Genomic DNA, 21,712 nt, shown 5'->3' on the forward strand with positions numbered 1-21,712 from the left:
CTTTTTATCAAACACAACTCTAAATCCTTTATCACACAATTGACTAATACTAAGTAAATCATGCTTTAAACCATCAACCAAAAGTACATCTTCAATCAAAATAGAAGATTCATTACCTATACTACCCTTACCTATTATTTTACCTTTCTTGTTATCACCAAAGGTTACAAAACCTCCATCCTTTTTGGAGAAAGTGACAAACTTGGATTGGTCTCCCGTCATGTGCCTTGAGCAACAACTATCCAAGAGGGGGGGGGGGGGGGGCGTGAATAGGGTTTAATTAACAAAATATAAACTTTTTAATAAATGGACCCAATTTAAACAAAAATAATACACTTTTTGAGATATGCAATTTTAACAAAGTAAGATAAAATAAATTTTAAGGCAAACAAGAGAAATTTAAAGCAAACAATCAAATTCTAAGATTAATTGCAAAAATAAATAAGAGAGAGGGTTAGAGAAATTTGACACCGGGAATTTTTATAGTGGTTCGGCACAACTGTCCTACTCCACTTCCCAAGCACCTCTTGGGTTGTAAATTGAAATTCTGACTCTTTCCACGGTAGGAGTCAAACCGGTACACTGCTCTTCACAAGAGCAAAGACGATCCTCTCCACGGTGAGGATCACACCGTTACAATGAGTTGAAGATTTTGAAACACACACTTACAAACTCTCAAATAGAGTAAATATACAAATTTGAGCTCACAAAAATTTCAATCCTCACAACAATAAATTTCTCTCACAAATAAGATGGAAAGAAAAATTGAGAACTTGGAGAGATTAGCAAATGAGAATTTTGAAATTATGGAGGATTGAGAATAAGAGAATTGTTGTGTGTTTTTTTTAAGGAGAAGTTGAGTTTAAATAGAGGAAAGAAAATGGTAAAAAAATCAAGTTTAATTTTGAACCATTAGATCTTAATTATTAAAAATGAAGGGTTGAGATAATTTTGAAAAAAAATAAATTAAGAATAATATATATATATATATATAATAATTATAAAATAAAATAAAAAAAAAAATATATATATATATACATAAAGATGTGACAGAATTATAATATATATATATGTGTGTGTGTGTGTGTGTGTGTGTGTGAGAAAACGGTAAAAAAATTCAAACTCTTTTTTTTTTAACTGACACATGTCAGCATTTAATGCTGATATTTTTTTTTTAAACCAAAGTTACCGTTGGTAACTTTTGAAATCTTTTTTTTTAATTTTTTTCTTTTCTTTTGCAATATATATATTTTAAAAAGAAGCTTGTCATTTGTTTGTCAAGCTTACGAACTGTCCATGTCATCTTCTCGGATATTTTCCTTTCTTGTTTTGATCGTAACTTCTACGTTTGAGCTCCGTTTTGGATGATCTAACAGTCATTGGAATCGTTGTAACGAGCTCTACGCTGTGGACACTTTAAAATACAAAAATGTCAATAAATAAAATTAAGTTTGTTATCATCAAAACATTAATTAAAATTAATTAATTTGAGATTAAGGGCCAAAAAACCAACATATATAATAATTAATATATATATATATATAATTAATTAATCAAATTAATTAATAAATATAATTAATAATTAATTCAATTAATAATTAATAAATATATATATATACATAAATAATTAACACTTAATTATTTATTATAAAATTAGAATCATATTCTAAAACATTTCTCTCGTATAACCTATAGTTTTAATGTACATCTTATGCACATTATTTTTAACCTATAGTTTTAATATGAATCTTATTCATATTAATTTTATTTGAATCTCATTCAAATAATATCTCTCATAATATATAGTTTTAATTTACAATTAATTATATATTATAATGTATCAATATACATATAATCACTTAAGTAATTTGAACAATTTAAATTCTTCCAAAAACTTGATCCTCGTTTTACCCGTTATAAGCTAGCAAGGGGACCTAATGGCCCTACAGATCCGAAGCTCCAACGATGCAAGATTAATCGGTCAAACTCATTGACCGAGTTAATCTAGATTCGTTAACTACGGGTCATTCCACTAAAGACCCGCAGTTGCACTCTTTTCACTGCAGAATGTTTTCGCGTCCATGGATATACGACCATTAATGACGGTCAATCCTTCACGAGTGCTCGTAACTCAAGTTGGGTCAAATTACTGTTTTACCCCTGAGTTACATCCTACTCCTTAAACACCACTGCTCCTCTAATGAACAATCCGGTTATGGTCCAACCAATAACCGGAAGTCTCTCTCGGCCAATGAGAGGGTGAGGCCCCTTATTCAAGTCCCGGAGTCAACATTTAAGGAAACACTCATCTACTCCCCTAAGTCGGGGAGGAGTGAATTCCATCTTGTGAAGTTATGTTCCCAGCTCCTCAGTCGGTCTCGTCCCCAAAATGGTAGGAATGTTGAGTCGGCGACTCGGGCCACTCTCACCCATACAGATCAAAGGATGAGCCCTCACGGGCAGGAGTCCATAACTCACTCAGGATTGAGAATGAGTTGCCTGGTCATCCTAAGAAACAGCAACCTATTAGTTAACGCTGTTACATCTAAAGATTGTCTATTTCGTGGTCCGATCTTATACAAACTCATTGTATAGGATAGCCCCACTCGCATGTCTCCACACGAATGACCTGGATCGAGTCGTCTGTAACTTTTACAGAGTGGGCCGTATCCATAGTGTTGCCAAGATAAGGTACCCAGCCTTATCCATATACTATAGACCCTTTAGGTTATTCACGGGACATTATCCATTCATATATCAGGGGTATATCAAATATATACCCCGTATATCAACTATATACCCAGTATATATACTGCCCCGATTACATCATAAATAACCTTGGATGTTTAGTTTATTGGATTTTGGACAATGCAAAGCTATGATTCAACAACAAATTTATTGAATAAAACTTTATTAAATAGACATTTGGTTTTACAAAATACAAACTACGAGTTTAGGGCAACACACTCAACACACAGGATGAAGTTGGAAGCGTCGAGACGAATCGAAACCAAGTTACATATATTTGAAAGAAGAAAAATCTGAGAAAAAAATTTCTTTCGAGGTTGAGGAGGCAGCCATGGCGGAAGAAACAAGAATTTCGATGTGAGAGAAACAATAATGGGGGACGCATGGAGAAGGATCTATACGACGTGAGTCAAAGGGCTTGAAAAGAAAAACTAATATCATGTAACAATACCTTTTGAGAAATAAAGGTTATTCTCCACACTTTATTAAAGATATTACAGACCTATTTATAGGCCAAAATACACTAACTGATATGGAGAATTAAACAGAAATAAATAACTGCTTAACAAAATACATCAAATATAACAACATAACTGCAACTAAAATAGTATGATTTAATACATGCCTATTACTTTATGGAATCATTAGTGAGAACATATTCTTTCTTTTTAAAACCCGTTAGCCCCATGTGTCATGACAATATGACAGCCTTTACAAGCCATATTTATCTCCAAACATTCTGCTTATCGAATTAATTTCATGAAGGTTGCAAATCAATGTGAATCTTGCCTTCCTTATGCTAGTTAGTAATCAAAATACAATCAAGGATTCTTACCTTCTATAGTAGACCAGAATTAAAGTTGTCATCGACGTATTTTTCTGTCGTCCTTCGTGGAAGAAATATATGTGAATTCTTTGAAACTTCTTAATTCAAGAAATGAAAGTGCATTTTCACAATTCTATAATTCAATTGTTAGCTTAATTGACATTTGCAATTATACTGATATATAATCTTTTACATATGTAGAATCGAATGACAACGCTAGAGGAGGGAGGGGGAGAGGGTGAATAAAGTTGCATACCACAAGAATAATTGAACAAAATATTTAAGCAAACTTATATGCAATCTAGCAAAATAAGTCAAAGCAGTTAAATACTGAATTTAAAAAGGAGAAGATAAGAGAATGGGTGACATCGAGAATTTTTCTAGTGGTTCGAAAATTCGTACTTCATTCCCCAAGACTCATTCTTGGGTATTTTATTGCAACGACCATTTTACGTGTGAGAACCAAACCAATCGACCATCTTTTTGTCCTAGGCTAAAGATAAATGCCCACGACCCTTTTTACTGGTTCAAGATCTAACCAATTTACTTTTCTCACAACCTACCTACACCATAATACAAAATCCAATTTGAATAAAGAATGCAAAAACACAAGTGGATTACACAGAACTTGCTTTGATAATTAGTGTGGAAGATGGTGGAACTTGGTGCCTTTAAATAGAATTTTGAAGATAAATTTTGGCCATTGGATTTAGGGCATCAAAGGATGAATGCTGTAGATTAAGATGAAGAATAAGGAAAAATGAATAAAAATAATAATGGCGATTAAAAGAAATTGGTGGAGATTGAAAAATTAGGTAGATTTGGAGTGATTGGAGAGATTGAGAGAAATTTTTGGAAATGGATTTGTGGAGATTTAAAGCGCCATATGTCGTCTTCTAATTTGTTCGACTGTTGGATACTACGTCAGCATAAGTATGTCCTCTTGATGCCACATGTCAACTTCTGAGTGGTCCACTTGTCCATGTCATCGCCACATAGGATTGGTCCACTTGTCCATGCCATTTGCCACATAAGATTTTTCTCATATAACTTATCTTGATCATAACTTCTACGTTTGAACTTCGATTTGAGTGATTCAAAAGACGTTAGTTTTGTCTTGTCGAGCTCTATGCTATGGATACTTTGAAATACTGAAATTGTTAATTTATAATTGGTTTGTGATCATCAAAATATTTAGTTTGATTTAAGTCATAAAGCTAACAATCTCCCCCTTTTTGATGATGACAAACCACTTAAGAAAACACATTCTCAAAGTGGCTATATTCTCCCCCTTTTATTATTATAAAAAACAAAAATATTCCATGAAATTTATCTCACTCTCAATAAGATAATTATCATAAGGTAAAAAAAAAATATCTTCCCCTCAACCACACATACATACAGAAAATTTTTCTTCCTAGCAAAACACATTTAGACAATTAAATACGAATGATGTCAAGCGTAAGTCTATTCCTACAAAATGCTTCTTCATTTAATAACTTTGTAAGAATATATGCTACTTGTTTTCCAGTGTGAACATAATTAAGCACAATATTTATATTTTGCGCATGGTCTCTAAGAAAATGATGTCAGATATCTATATGCTTTTTCCTAGAATGCTAAATGAGATTTTTGGTTAAATTAATTGAACTAGTATTATCACAAAAGATTGGAACATGTTCAAAATTTAAACCAAAATCAAGCAATGTTTGTTTCATCCGTGAAACTTGAGAGTGACAGCTACCAATAGTAATATATTCAGCCTCAGTAGTAGATAATGCAACATAATTTTGCTTTTTACTAAACCAAGACACTAAAGAACTACCCAAAACTGGCAAGTTCCACTAGTACTCTTCCTATCAATTAAGCTACCAACAAAATCAACATAAGAATAAGCAATCAATTCAAGAGATACATTCTTATGATACCATAAGCCCAAGTCAACAGTTCCAAGCAAGTATTTAAAAATTCTTTTAACAGCATGCAAGTGTAATTCTTTAGGACATGATTGAAATCTAGCACACATGCATACACTGAACATAATATCCAGTCTTCTCGTAGTTAAGTAGAGGAAGGATCCAATCATACCTCTATAAACTTTTATATCTACATTTTTACCTTTTTCATCTTTATCAAGATTTGTGGTAGTGCTCATCTGAGTCTTTGCTACTTTTGCATTATCAAACTTGAACCTCTTAAGTAAATATCTTGTATACTTATCTTGATTGATGAAGATTCCCTCTTTTAATTGTTTGATTTGAAGCCCAATGAAGAACTTGAGTTCTCCCATCATGCTCATCTCAAACTTATTGTGTATACACTTAAAGAATTCTTTACATAATGAAGGGTTAGTGGCACAAAAAATAATGTCATCTACATAAATTTGCACTAACAAAATATTGTTTTCTTTGGTTTTAATAAAAACTGTAGTATCAATAAATCCCATTTAAAACCTTGTTCAAGCAAAAATTTACTCAAACGGTCATACCAAGCTTTAGGAGCTTGTTTAAAATCGTAAAGAGCCTTCTTTAATTTAAAAATATGATTTGGATTTTCAACACTTTCAAAACGAGGAGGTTGTTCAACATATACTTCTTCCATTATAAAACCATTTAAGGAAGTACTTTTAACATGCATTTGATATAAAGTAAAGTACTTATGAGATGCAAATGCAAGCAACATTCTAATAGTTTCAAGTCTAGCAACAAGAGCAAAAGTTTCCTCATAATTTATTCCTTCTTCTTGGCTATATCCTTATACAACTAACTTAGCTTTATTTTTAACACTATTACCAGACTCATCCATTTTATTTCTAAAAACCCATTTAGTACCAATAACAAAATGATCATGAGGACGAGAGGCTAATTCCCAAACACTATTTCTTTCAAACTGATTTAACACATATTGGATAAAAATTAACCAGAATTCATCAACTTCAGCTTCTTTTAAAAACATTGGTTCAATTTGAGATACAAAAGCGACATTATTTAATGCATTTAAAGAAGAGTCAGTTCTTACTCCTTGGGATACGTCACCTATAATTAATTTCTTTGGATGGTGAGTTAAGAAACTCCGATCTTTAGGAAGGGTTTCCTCTGGCACTTGTTGAGTCTAATTTACTACAGCTTCCGAGTCCTTATCTTTAAAGTTTAAATCCTCAAAAGGCATTTCTAACTCATCACTAGTAGTAATATGTGATTCATCAAACATCCATTGACTCTTCAACTACAAGAGTTTTTTATTTATTAAAAACTCTATATGCTTTACTACATGCTCAATATCCTAAAAATATGGCAATGTCAGTTTTTTATTCAAACTTTCTAAGTTTCTCTTTATTTTTCAAAATAAAACATTTGCAACAAAAAAAAAACTTTGAAATAGCTAATATTAGGAGTTTTATCATTAAAAACCTCATAAGAGGTTTTATTCAAAATTGACCTTATTAAAACACGGTTCATCACATAAGAGGCAGTATTAATAGCTTCAGCCCAAAAATATTTTGGTAAATTATACTCATTTATAAAAAAGTAGCTAATTCTTGCAGAAAGTGATTATTCGTTTCTACGACACCATTTTGCTGTGGTGTTCTTCGAGAAGAGAAATCATGAGAAAAACCATTTTCATCACAAAACTTTTCAAAAGCTGCATTGTCAAATTCTCCTCCATGGTCACTTATAATTTCCGAAATCATAAAACCTTTTTCATTTTGAATTTTCTTTGAAAAACTAATAAAAGTTTTTAAGGTCTTGTCCTTATGAGATAAAAATAAAACCCACGTAAATCTTGAAAAATCAACTATAACAAAAGTATAATGTTTTCCACTTAGACTTACAACTCTAGTAGGTCCAAATAGATCCATATGTAATAGTTGCAAAAGCCTAGAAGTAGAAATCATTTTCTTTGGTTTATAGGAGGACTTGGTTTGTTAACCCATTTGACATGCATCACCAACTTTGTCTTTTTCAAAATTTAATTTTGGAAGACCTCGAACAAGAGATTTCTTGGATGTATATGAAATCAAATACATGCTAGCATGACCTAAATCATCATGCATAGCATACAAGCATTTATTATTTACAACAGGGCAATCATTCCATTCAATAGTATAAACATTTTTATATCTATTTCCTACAAACATAATTTTTTCATCACAAGAATTTTCAATTATGCAATTTTTATCAGGTACTACTTTATGGCCTTTATCACATAATTGATTACTACTTAAACGATCATATTTTAAACCATAAAAAAGCAGCACATTCTCAATCAAAAAATTTGAACTATTACCTCTGTTACCTTTGCCAATGATGTTACCTCTTTTATTATCGTCAAAGGTAGCATATCTTTCATCTTTCGTTTCTAAGTGTGTGAATTTTGTGTGGTCTCCGATCATGTGCTTCGAACACTCACTATCTAAGTACCACTTTATGGCCTTTTTTCCATCACATGCATTTTCAATTATGCAATTTTTCATTAAGTACTACTTTATGTCTTTATCACATAATTGCTAATACTTAAAATATCATGCTTTAAACCATGAACAAGCAGCACATTCTCAATCAAAAAATTTGAACCATTATCTATGTTACCTTTGCTAATGATTTTACACCTCTTTTATTATTGGCCAAGGTAACATATCCTCCATCTTCTTTTCTAGGTGTGTCAATTTTGTGTGGTATTCGGTTAGGTGCTTTGAAGACCCACTATCCAAGTACCACTTGTTCTTTATTGATCTCAGACATACCTATAAGAAAGATAATACTGATTAAGATGTAACTTTAGGTACTCAAGCTTGTTTGGGTCCTTGAGGATTAGTAAGGAAAAATTTAGGAATCTATCTCTTTTCATTTAATGCACCATTTTTCCTCAAGTTACAAGCATGAACTTTATGATCATATTTTTCAATCAAGTGATGTTGTTGTAGCCGAGAGATATATGCGGATTCCAGGAATGGTTTCGAGCATGACAACCAAGTCTACCATCTCGAAGATGATAGAGGGTCAATTATCGTTGCGTTGCAGGAAGGAGGCATTCGAAAGGCCGACCACTATATCATAGGCCTTCTGGTGGGAAGGCCGACGACTACACGGACTCTATACCAAGTCATGAGCCGTGATCCAGGGCATGAAGCAGTTGAAGTTGATGATTTGTTTTCCAATTTTGCGTCGCCCCTAGCTCTATAATCCACCCGTCTTCCCTAGTCCTTGAAAGCCCTCCTCTCCTGGGCCTAGCCTTCTTTCTCAACTCGAGTCTGAAGTTCAGCGGCTTTCATCGTTGACGAACATCGGTGAACCACGCGAGCAGGTTAGATGCGTGGGACAGAGGGCTCGTTTACCGTTTGTAAATTTTAAAATGGTAGTTGATATATCTTTATTTTTCACTTCTAATAACTTTACTCCTCTCTTAAAGCATACAAGTTTGACTTAGACATAATAAGATCTTTTCTAAACATCTCATTTTCTTTATTTAACCTATCATGTTCGACTAATAAATCATGGTTCTCATGAGTTAGCTTAGTATTCCTCTTTTTAAGAGCTAAATAGTTACAACCTAATTTTTCAAATTCTTTTTTAATCTCATTATAACCATCCATAAAATCATCAAAAGAAGGATTTTCAAAACATACCTCATTGTTGTCATCTTCATCTCTAAAAGTCATGAAATAAAGATTATCTACTTCATCTCTACTTTCAAAATCACTTCCTTCGTCACTTTCACCCCAAGTAGCTTTCACAGCCTTCTTGTTTCTCCTTGAAGATGATTTACGTAGTAGAGGATATTCAGATCTTATATGTCCAGCATTTTTGCACTCGTAGTAGATGATGACGTCTCTAGTGGTATTTTCTCTTTTAGCCTCTTGAATGTTTGTTTTATTTGGAAAGTGCCTCTTTTTGAAATGCTTCTTGAACTTCTTGGATAAGTAGGCAAGTTCTTCCTCGTTCAGTTCTTCCTCACTTTTAGAAGCCTCTTGGAAAGATGTAGACTTTAATGCATGACTTTTCTTATTTTTGAGGTCCTTTTCCATATTGCCTTTCATGATTATCTCATGTGTCATGAGAGATCCAATGAGCTAGCTCCTCCAATTAAAGTTTTGAGAGATCCTTCGCTTCTTAAATTGCCGTCACTTTGGGTTCCCAATTTTTGGTAGGGATCTGAGAATCTTTCTCATGTTCTCAGCTAAGGAATAACAATATTCGTAAATCTAGTAAACATTTCAGTAATAGACTGATTAACATCCATTTAAAATAATTCATAATTATGAACAAGCATGCTAACTTTTGACTCTTTTACTTGATTTGTTCCTTCATGAATTACTTTAAGCATATCCAATATTTCTTTAGCAGAGTTACATGCAGATACTCGATTAAATACATCGGCATATAAAACACAAAACAAACAATTCATCGCTTTAACATTAATAGACATTTTTCTTTTATCATCATCATTAAACTCATTTTCCTTTTTAGCTACATCAATATTATCAACTTTCTTAATCCGAATTAAGGGACCTTTAGAAATGATTTCCCTCAAGTTATAATCAATCGAAATCAAATAAATTCTCATCCTAGTTTTCCACCAAGCATAATTATTTTCATAAAAAAGAGGTGGCATGGTGGTAAAGTGACCCTTGTTAAATCTATTAACCTCAATGTTTGTCATAAGCTCAAACAATTAAGTCTTAAGAACAGTAGAAAATAAAAAAAAAGAAAAATTAATTTTTAAAGATATTAAATTTCAAAAAATATTTCAAAGATTTATTCCAAATAAAATATTTTTTTAGAATTTAATAAGTGAAGAACAATTATGCAATCAATAAAAGAAAATTAACAAGAAGAAGAATAATAGAACAAAATATTTAAGCAAACCTATATACAATCTAGCAAAATAATTCAAAATAGTTAAATACTGAATTTAAAAAGGAGAAGATAAGAGAATGAGTGACACCAAGAATTTTCATAGTAGTTCGGAAATTCCTATTCCACTCTCCAAGACTCCTTCTTGGGTATTTTATTGCAACGACCCTCTTAAGGGTGAGAACCAAACCAATCGACTCTTTTTTTGTCCTAGGCTGAAGAAAAATCCATGATCTTTTTTACAAGTTCAGGATCCAACCAATTTACTTTTGAGATAATATCTTGGACGGGTTGTTTTATAAATTTATTTTCACAAATATCTAAGGTTTTCAAATTTTACACTTTTAGAATTCTGGATTTAAAACTTTTCCCAAATGCCAAATTTACCCTTATTCATGGCAATTATATTTATTATAATTAGTTTTTTATATAAATGTAAAAGATTTAATGTTCCAAATTTGATTTTCTAAACCGTTAATTATCGTGGGCCCCAAATCAATTATTTTCATAATTCCCTAATTTACTCCCTAATATATTATACTAAAGAATGAAATTTAATACAAAAGATTTTTTCATTTCATTCCAATTTTTTGCTCAATTTCAATACATTTCAAATGCAAATTTTTGCTCAATCTCACTAATATTCACCGAAGAGGATTATGAAAGTAAAGCGGGGAGGGAGGGGGGGGAGATAGGGTTGCCTACCATTTTTTAAAAACTAAAATTAAAAGTAAACAGTTATTCAACCAATAAAAGAAGTTTTTTTTTTTTTGATAAAGTAGGAATAGCATTAATAAATTGTGGATGTCATTAAGGCTACAAGGTTCTTTTTGTCAGTCTAAGCGCACTAACAGACAAAACAAGGGAAATTTGAAAGCCAGAGACATGGTTGTCCAAGCCTTGAAGCTTCTCTAGCAAAATAATGAGCCCTATTAGTTAACTCCCTAAAAATATGGTAGAAGGAAATTGACGAGAAAGCACTTGAGAGGGTTCTAATTTCAGCAAGCCAATTTCCTACTTCACCCCACCACTCTTCATCTTCACAAATAAGATGTATAGCTTCCAAAGAGTTAAATCCAACTAACACCCTTTTTAGCCCTAACCTTGTTGCAAGTTTTAGACCATCACGAATTGCCCGGATTTTAGCCGAGAGGGAGTTGCTTCCAGCCTGAACATCAACCAAAGCTGCAACGATGTCCAATTTGTCGTTCCTGCTTAGAACCCCAATCCCATATCTGTTATTTGCGCAGGCTCTATCCCTATTAATTTTCGTCAAGCCTGTCGGAGGAGGGACCCACTCATTCTTCCGAGGTATTCTTTCTCCTTCAGCCTTCGCACCTGCTTTACAAGCACCTGAAAACTCATTCACATACTCAAGAATCCAATCGGCTTTTGTGTTCACTTCTAAGACTAGCTTGTTATTTATCACAGCGTTTCTGTCATTCCATAAGGCCCAGCAGGTGATGCCCGCAATGGTTATTTTTGTCGCTGAAAGAATTTTCATCCACTCAGTCCACCAAGCACGAAAACATCCATTTAAGCTTTTCCCCATCTCCAAATTTGGAAATAGTCTCATCCATAACTGACTTGAGTGCTTGCATCCAGCAAGAAAGTGATCCACCGTTTCCTCACTTCTTTTACAAAATGGGTAAAGAGGTATTTCTTCTATCCCTTTCTTCTTTAGATTTGTCATCGCCGAAATAATATTATGACAAGCTCGAACATTTTTTTGGGTGTGCTGCCCTAAACTCGTAGTTTGTATTTATGTAAAAACAAATTTATATTCAATATGCTCAATGCAACTTTATTTTCATCTAATTAATACAACACTTATATTAATCAATCATGAAAATAAGCATCGATACATTATAACATTTATAACTATATGATGCATATTATACATACATACTATATATCAAATATATATATATATATATGATACATGTATCCTATTGTGGAATTTTAAAACTATATGGCATACATTATGGAACAAAATATTTAAGCAAACCTATATGCAATCTAGCAAAATAATTCAAAGCAGTTAAATACTGAATTTAAAAAGGAGAAGATAAAAGCATGGGTGACACCGAGAATTTTTATAGTGGTTGGGAAATTCCTACTCCACTCCCCAATACTTCTTTTTGGGTATTTTATTGCAACGGCTCTCTTACGGGTGAGAACCAAACCAATCGATCTTCTTTTTGTCATAGGCTAAAGAGAAACTCACATTTCTTTTTACTGGTTTAGGATCTAACCAATTTACTTTTGAGATAATATCTTGGACGAGTTGTTTTAGAAACTTATTTTCACAAATGTCTAAGGTTTTCAAATTTTACACTTTTAGAATTCTTGATTTAAAACTTTTCTCAAATACCAAAATTTACCCTTATTTATGACAATTATATTTATTATAATTAGTTTTTTATATAAATGTAAAAGCTTTAATGTTCCAAATTTGATTCTCTAAGCCTTTAATTATTGTGGGTCTCAAATAAATTATTTCCATAATCCCCTAATTTACTCTCTGATATATTATACTAAAGAATGAAATTTATTACAAAAGATTTTTTCATTTCATTCCAATTTTTTTCTCAATTTCAATACATTTCAAATGTAAAATTTTGTTCAATCTCATTAATATTCGCCGGAGAGCATTAGAAAAGTAAACTTGTCGACATGATAAGGTAAGATGATAATGGAGTACTGTGGCATCATCCTTTTTGTTTTTATCCTGAAATATCTTTTTTTTGCCAGTATTTTCATTTCTCGTTGACCAGTTAATCTTCTAATATACAATATGATAAACATATACTCCTCAAGGTTATATAATATATACTTTTTATTTAACTTATAGTATGATAATAATATACTCCAATAAGTTATATAATATATATTGATATATAAAATTTTAATCTCATTTGTGACATCTTTATTTTCTATTTTTCCGACGTATTAATTAGATTATATATAATATATACCTTGTATTCTTATATAGTTATATGATATATACCTCTTTAAAAGTTGTATAGGTCTTCTTTTTCAACGAATAATTCTATTTTCCAAGGAACATTATATAATATATACTTTTTAATATAATCTACAGTATGATAAAAATATACCCGTCCAATACCTTTTTTCTATATACTAAAATAATAGGTTATATAAAGTATATGTGCATGCACTCAAAATATACTCCATAAAAACAACTCCATATAAAGCAATAGCATTAAAAAAAATAGTATAGATAGCAGATTACCCCACATATATTAACTAGAAATATAGCACATGCAACATAAAAAGAAAAAAAAAAGGAAAAAAAAAATATATAAAATTATCTGATTTGGGTTTTGGGAGACTTCTAGTGACTAGTGAGATGAGACCAATCGGAGGAGATGGTCATCATTGAGGTGAAGAGAAATACTTTCCGGCCATTTACTCTGGCAACAACATTCAGTCTGCAACAGAGAATGAAACCCATCATCTTCTTCACCACGCATGGCAACTCCTTCAACTTCAACAACGTCATTAATAGTATCGAATCTCTGCCATGGAAATAAATTCAACTGAGGTGGCTATGGCTATTATAAACTTCACAGACATTTTCAGTAGCTTTAAATATATTTCCACCTTCTGAACCACCACCATCTTTTCCAAAGTTTTGGGGAAGGAATCCCAAAATTTGGGCTTTCATATATTATGAAGCTTTGCTAAAATGGCGCCCAAATTAAGTCGATTTCATTTTCAGTTTTTTTTTAATATAATATATGTTTATAGGGACATTGTGGTAATTTACCATTAGACTTCTATTATAAACCGGCCTTAGGAAGACAATAGCGAAATTTGTAGTAAAATTGGACATTCTTGAAATTAATACGTAAGAAATTGTCTATTTGTATAACTATCTCTTTACTTTTCCCACAACCCAAGATGTACCTACACCATAATACAAAACCCAATTTGAAAATAAAGAACGCAAAAACACAAGTGGATTACACAAAATTTTACACAAAAGTAATGGCTAAAAAGTCAAATTCTAATTCTAATGTATCTCTCACAAAAAATGAGCAAGTTATTTGTAGGAGAGTGAAGATTTTGCAAAAAAAGTTGAGACAAGAATTTGAAGAGAGAGATTTTGCTTTGATAATTAATGTGGATGATGGTAGAATTTGGTGCGTTTAAATAAAATTTTGAAGATGGATTTTGACCATTGGATTGAGGGCAAAAAAATGATGAGTGATGTAGATTAAGATGAAGAATAAGAAAAAAATGAATAAAAATAATTATGGTGATTAAAATAAATTGGTGGAGATTGAGAAATTATGGAGATTTTGAGTGAATGGAGAGATTGAAAGTGATTGGGGAGATAGAGAAATTTGTGGAAATTGATTGATGGAGATTGAAAGCACCACATGTCATCTTCTAATTTGTTCGACTGTTGGATGTTACGTCAACATAAGTATGTCCCCCACCGCTACATAGGATTGGTCCACTTGTCCATGTCATTTGCCACATAGGATTTTTCTTCTAATTTTTCTTGACCATAATTTCTTTATTTGAACTTCGATTTGAGTGATTCGAAAGACATTGGTTTTGTTTTTTGAAACTCTACACTATGGATACTTTAAAATACTCAAATTGTGACTTTATACTTGGTTGGTGATCAACAAATTATTTGGCTTGATTGAAGCCTTAAAGCTAACAACGTGATCTTATTGGTCCACAAAATTTGAAAAACAAGCAATCTTAAAATTGGAAAAGCTAAAACTTGAACTCCAAAACTAAAGCTAGCATAAGAGTCAAAGATAATTAATAAATAAATAAATAGGAAGTAAAAGATTATATTATAAACAACCTGATAGGTTAAGAATGAGTCATGTACAATATGTTACCAGAACAGAGAATGAGATAAAGAACTAGGATTATCATATATCATGACTTCTTTTTATGAATCTCTTTTACATTCATCTTAATTCAAACTGCATGTATCTGTAGCCTTCTCAATCGCTGTTTCATCTCTAGTGAATTTATCAAGAACCTCAGTTGAGTCTATTGAATAATTTATATAACATAAATGAAAATTTTCAATCTTGGATTTTCTCCAATTTATCTGCCACTGAAAAATAGAAGGAAACATATTTTAACTCTTAAAACCTAAAAGAAAAGCAACTAAGGACATAACTAAACCACAGAACCAATAGATAAAGATGATCAAACTTACACATGGTATGGTAACAATTTTACTTGCTGAGACCAAAAGAGAAGTTATTCTCCATTCAGTGTTCGGATCTCTCAGAGCATTAGCTTTGTAAAAGCCTAAATACTCCGATGATCCAGCTTTAAATAAGTTTAGTACATCCTCCCAAATTTTCACAACACAATATGTCAAGGGACAAAATTTTGAAGGGAATTTTATATGTGAATCAGAGTCACTCAACTACACCACTGAGCAAAATAATCATATTCAGTAATTAGTGAGCATCAAGCCATTTAAAAATACCTTTTTAAAAGAAAAAAAAGTCATTTATAAATACGTTTGCTGATTTGTATTGTTAAACCAAAATTTCAGCAATATGAAAAAAGAATACCTTCAATTCCGACCATTGATGTTCAAGAAAGAAGAGTCTTAGATTCAGTCGCAAAAATCTAGGGCAAAAATTGCATCAATTTAGTCCAATAATAGAGAAAAATGTTTGGAAGATGGAGGGAGGATGTTTCTATGGAGTTTTGGGCATGCCCTCGCAGTTGCAATGGAGAAGGAAGAAGATGGTTTTTCAGTTTGATAATGGAAGAATTGTATCATTAATGCAGAAGCAAGAAGGAAGAAGAATAAGAAACTTGAAGAATCACATGCGTGAGATTAAATCTCTAGGGTTAGGTCTTTATTTGATTTTATTTTTAAGTTTAACCTTTACCATTTTACCTCTTCCAATTTTCCAACTCATTTACACATCTGCAACGTAGTATACAAAGAATTCAAAAGTCATCGAGTCATGTCACTATTTCACAGTCCAGTCAGCATTCTGTAAAGTCAACTAACGGTCAACTCACCCTAAGGACCATTTAAAACCATTTTTCAAATTCTAGAGATCAAAAGTACATCTTTTAAAACTTGAATAACTAAATAGATATCTAGCTCAAACACCAGGGACAAAAAATGTATTTTTCCCTCGAAACAATAATGCTGATTTATCAAATAAAACTAATTTATATGGATTTAAATTAATTATTTAATAACAAAAACTCAAAGTAATAATTTAGTTAAAAAAAGTAAAGAAAAAAAACGTGCATTGCACGTGTTAATGCACAGTATATGAAAAAACCCTAAGCCTTTATCCTATTTTACTCCCACCCGGCCGCCTCTTTCTCTGTCCCTCTCAGATTTTGTTCCTCTCTTTTCCCTCCGCCGGACTGCTCCCTCCCGCTGCCGGACTGTTCAGGTTTGATTTCCCCATCTAATATATATATTTATATATAGATGAAGGTTGTAAATTTGCTTTGCCATAAATTCTCTGGTTCCAGTTTCTTCTTTCAAATTGACTTTTCTTTCAGATTCGAGCTCACCGAATTGGCATCAGTGCCGATTTTTGTTTAGTTTAATCTTGTGTACCTTTTATTTTGTTTTTTTTTTCATCTGGGAAGGGCCTTTTTTCTTCTTTTGATTTCCTGAGAATATGTGCTTCTTGCATTTTTATCGCTCGTATAAGGTCCAGATTTGAGGAATCTCGGCTGGTAATATTTACTTTCATATACAGATAGGATGCCCTAAAATTTTAGATCTTATTTGTTCCAATATGAAATGAAAAATTAAGGGGAAAAATCCCCACAAGGAATCCCCCCGATCCCCATGAAATTTTTCAGGGACGGGGAATTATTTGGGGGTTCCCCTTCCCCGCCCCACCATTAACCCTCCTATCAGATGACTTTTTAAAAGACCATTTAATATTGTCAGGAAAAATATGTATATAATTATATTTGTGTTATTTGTAAAAAGCTATAGAATGATTTAAATATTCTATTGATTATCTTAATATTTATAATTATAGAACAAAATAAATAGACATATTATGACCATATAATATAGAAAAGAGAAAATGAGACTTTAGAAAATTGGGTCCCTTATGCGCCAGCCTCACTCACCTATACCTTATGTCGACTATGTATTAATAGCTTTAATTAATTAATTTTGAATCCTTAGAATTAATAATCTGTACGTTACCATACCTTTGTTGTAATACTAGATCTGTTGCGTTTCATTATTTGTCGTTTGACCTTGATTTGATTACTTGTTTTGAAGCTTATGTACTCCTGTTCATGTGAGTGTTGCCTACTTAGTTGTCATTCATAATGTAAACGGTTTTAAATTTTTATTTGAGAAAAGTTTTTGGGGGATTTAATTTGACCTGATGCATGACTATGAATTTAGGGGATTTACCCCACTTTTGTTACCAAGTACTTTCCTAAATTGTCATTCATACATGATATTCACCTGTAAATATATCATTAAAATTCATATTCACTTTTAAGACTCATCTCTCGCCTCAAAGTTTGAAACCCTTGAGGCTTGAGTCACAAGTCCTTTCCTCACATAGGGTGTATATATGTTGTTGGAATGAATTTGCTTCCTTTGTTATATTTATTTATTGATATTATTTATTCCTTGTAGGCTTTTAGCTTTATTGTATATACTGTTTATTTTGTTTATATGAATATGTAAAATTGATACAAGTTGTTACTACAATGTGTGGACAATTATTAAGATAGTAATCATGCATATCATCACCTTGGCTTGCTTGAAATCTGTTAAAACATGTGTGTGTTTGTCTTTTGCCTATTTCCGACCTCTTGGTTGCCTCATATTTTTTAATTGTAATCCAAGTTGTCCTACCTATGTTATCATATCTAGGTCATCTTTGCCGAAGTTATTTAATTGTTAGGTGGACAATAGGTCTATACGAGTAATCATGTTGGACAAGCCATGTAAGAAAGTTCCAAGTATATTATGTATGATTTAATAATTGCACTCATGCATTTGTCTAATTTATTGTCTGTTTGTGGGTATGCTTATCGACTACAAATTTGTTCTTCATTTATTCTCCTAAATTGTACAATTTTATACCTACACCCTTAATATGTTTGTTATGGAGAGGATAACAAGCAATAATAAGACTTGGTAGTAGGGAGTTTTTGTTCCAAATGGGATGAAGAAAATACTTTTACTTATTTTAATTTTAATTTCAACCCTGACCGTACTTTTCATTATATTATGTGATGATTAACATATTAATATACTATTAAAGAATATTTATATTGTTATGTTAAATTTTATACTCTCATTGCACGTGATATAAATATTTTAGCAAGAAATGTGTTTGAAATTGTTGCTCTTGTGGAAATGTGCAACTTCTGTGCTGCAACCTTGTTTTATGATTTCAATTTGACAAGAAATGTGGATGATAGAGTTCCTGATCCTTCCTCTCATATGATTGGCCTAGTGTAAGAGATTGGAGAATGTGAATTCTGCATTAGTATTGGTCCTCTTCTTACGGTGCTTTCATTTTATCATAACATCTATAATTTTCCGTCCCCATATATAATTCAACTTTCTAGGTTTGAAATTCCTGATGAGGTTAAGTTCTTCCCTTGGATACTCAAGGGAGAATTGTCGCCTTTGGTTTCAATCGAAGTTGGTTGTATCTTTTTCAGCCTGTGTGTTATGTGATAGAGTTGAACAAGGATCTAGATTAGATTTTGCCTAAGAAGCACGGATACTGACACAAAGACATGGATATGACACGACATAGATACGGTGACACGTCATTTTTAAAAAAATTAGGACACAGACAGGACACTGAAACATTTATTAAAATATACACTTCTTTAAAAGTGATTTTTATACCTTAAGTAAATTTAATTCAATAAGTTTATGCATTTTTATGCTTAAAATGAAATTATTTTGTCCTATACTTCTATTCATGTTTATTTCTTAGGCTTAATAAGTGTTTAATATGGGTGCCTAACAAGTGTCGGATCCATATTCACTTTGTACAACCTGACAAGTGTTTGATACATGTCTCATAAGTGTTGGAGTGTCCTCAGATACGTAGTGTTGGAGTGTCCTCGGGCGTTACCCGAAGTGTTCGTATTTCATATCACCCAAATTCAAGTGTCTGTGTTTCTTAGCTCTGAGCATTTTGGATTTAGTAGGAGGAGGTCTAGAATTTTATGAATGAAAGATTAAGAGAATGTTATGTCATGGTCCCTACACTGCAGGAAGTAGGGGGGAGATGTGGTGTTCTGAGAATATGTCCTCATTTTTTGGAGGAAAATTGTAGCCTTGTAATTGAAAGAGAGGAGGATATGTTATAAAGCACATTGAGTGTTTTGGTTTTTATATAAAAGTTGTCCTAATTTGAACAAGGGAGTAAATTATTACGTATCCAGATATATTTCATGTGTACTGCATATCTAGTGCTCACTTTTTGTTTGGATTTTTGTTCTTCAGGAAGTATGGCTGTTGAAGTTGATGTGGTAAACGTAAATGAGGAACTGACCCAGCCTCATCATGACGTGAAGCTGTTCAACCGGTGGACATTTGACGATGTCCAGGTGAACGACATCTCGCTGGTTGACTATGTTGGGGTTGCAACTGCCAAGCACGCCACCTATGTCCCTCACACTGCTGGGAGGTACTCTGTGAAGCGGTTTCGAAAAGCTCAGTGCCCAATTGTGGAGAGGCTCACAAATTCACTCATGATGCACGGGCGAAACAACGGGAAGAAACTCATGGCTGTCAGGATTATCAAGCACGCAATGGAGATTATTCATCTTCTGACTGATCTGAACCCCATTCAAGTGATTGTGGATGCGGTTGTGAACAGTGGACCACGTGAAGATGCTACTCGAATTGGTTCGGCTGGGGTTGTTAGGCGTCAGGCTGTGGATATATCCCCGCTGCGTCGCGTGAATCAAGCAATATATCTTCTGACGACGGGTGCTCGGGAGGCTGCGTTCAGAAACATCAAGACAATTGCAGAGTGTCTGGCTGATGAGCTTATTAATGCAGCAAAGGGTTCGTCCAACAGCTATGCCATCAAGAAAAAGGATGAGATTGAGAGAGTTGCAAAGGCAAATCGTTGAGTTGAGGTTATTTCTCAGCAACAGTTTTTGTGCGGTTTTGTTTTTGTTCATCTCTAAATTTATTTAGACTTGAAAGATTTTTGCTAAAATCAACCTCTTTTTGGACCTATTTCCAAGTTCCTCGTTCTTTTCTTTTCTGCTGTTCTATCCTCATTAGATTTCCAATACCAATATTTGAAGTTCCACATATTTTCTATTTTCTATTTTGAAGTCCCATTTGAAACATTTGAGTTATTGCTAAATTTCAAAACGAAAATAAGTTGGGCTTAGATTTTGGATTTTAAAACAAACATTTATAGGTGGAACTTGGTTCTATAAGTTTTTTTAAAAACCGAAAAAAAAATTAAATGGTTATTAAATGGGATTCTAATTTACTTAATTTTCTTTTTATCTAATCTCTCTTTCCACTACACGATTCATTGACATACTGGGTGGTTCATTCTCAAAATAAACAAAATTTGTGGTCAAAATATATCAAAATTATTTACTTTTAAGATTTCATAAATTTGCTTCTAAAAGTCGGATTCTATAGAATAATTTGTTTCGTGTCTTTTATCAGTTTATGCCATTTGAAGTTCCACAACTACTTTACAACTCCACAACTTTGTGTTAATAAAATCTGAATTTATCTCTTTATGCAAACGTTTATTTTTTATTAGTAAATTCAAATGTATATTTTTTCTTTCATAAAAAGATCTTATTTATTATTTTACTATCTACGTATATATTTTCTAGTAAATAAGTGCAGAGGGGTATTTGTACTCTAACCTTCTAGTTAGAAAAGAGGTGCCAATGGCTAATCTAAGCTCTTTTTGACATTATTTTACTATAATTTATTACAAATTCTCCATTAATTTGTAATCTTATCTTTTAATATAACATATATAAAAATATTTTTTAATCTAACCCCTCAAATTCTGAAATGAGTATTTTACTATTATGTTCAATATATTAATAAAATACATTAATAGTATAATTTAAATCAAAATCAAACTTGTTGGGTGAGCATACTACAAAAAGTCAAAATGAAAAGTTAAATATTTTTAAAATACCTACTAAATTTATATTATACTATGGAATGAAATTTATTTTTTTCTTCTAAACCATGCTTATTTTTTATATTATGCTATGTAATGAAATTTATTTT

General features: G+C 32.1%; 2 protein-coding genes across 2 annotated transcripts; one reads left to right on the top strand and one right to left on the bottom strand.

Moving 5' to 3' along the window:
- Nucleotides 1–11,275: 11,275 nt before the first annotated feature.
- On the bottom strand, nt 11,276–12,121 carry LOC148211846 (uncharacterized). Its single transcript, XM_088122932.1, has one exon. It carries the CDS (start codon nt 12,119–12,121, stop codon nt 11,276–11,278), a length of 846 nt encoding a protein of 281 aa, XP_087979058.1.
- Nucleotides 12,122–16,710: 4,589 nt separating this feature from the next.
- LOC111024160 (small ribosomal subunit protein uS7) lies at nt 16,711–20,674 on the top strand. The gene is made up of 2 exons (XM_022301776.2): nt 16,711–16,865; nt 19,931–20,674. Exon 2 carries the CDS (start codon nt 19,936–19,938, stop codon nt 20,563–20,565), a length of 630 nt encoding a protein of 209 aa, XP_022157468.1. The 5' UTR covers nt 16,711–16,865; nt 19,931–19,935; the 3' UTR covers nt 20,566–20,674.
- Nucleotides 20,675–21,712: the final 1,038 nt, after the last annotated feature.

Source organism: Momordica charantia, assembly GCF_013281855.1.
Source record: "Momordica charantia cultivar OHB3-1 chromosome 4 unlocalized genomic scaffold, Mcharantia_2.0 BLBB01000004.1, whole genome shotgun sequence".
Lineage (NCBI taxonomy): Eukaryota > Viridiplantae > Streptophyta > Magnoliopsida > Cucurbitales > Cucurbitaceae > Momordica > Momordica charantia.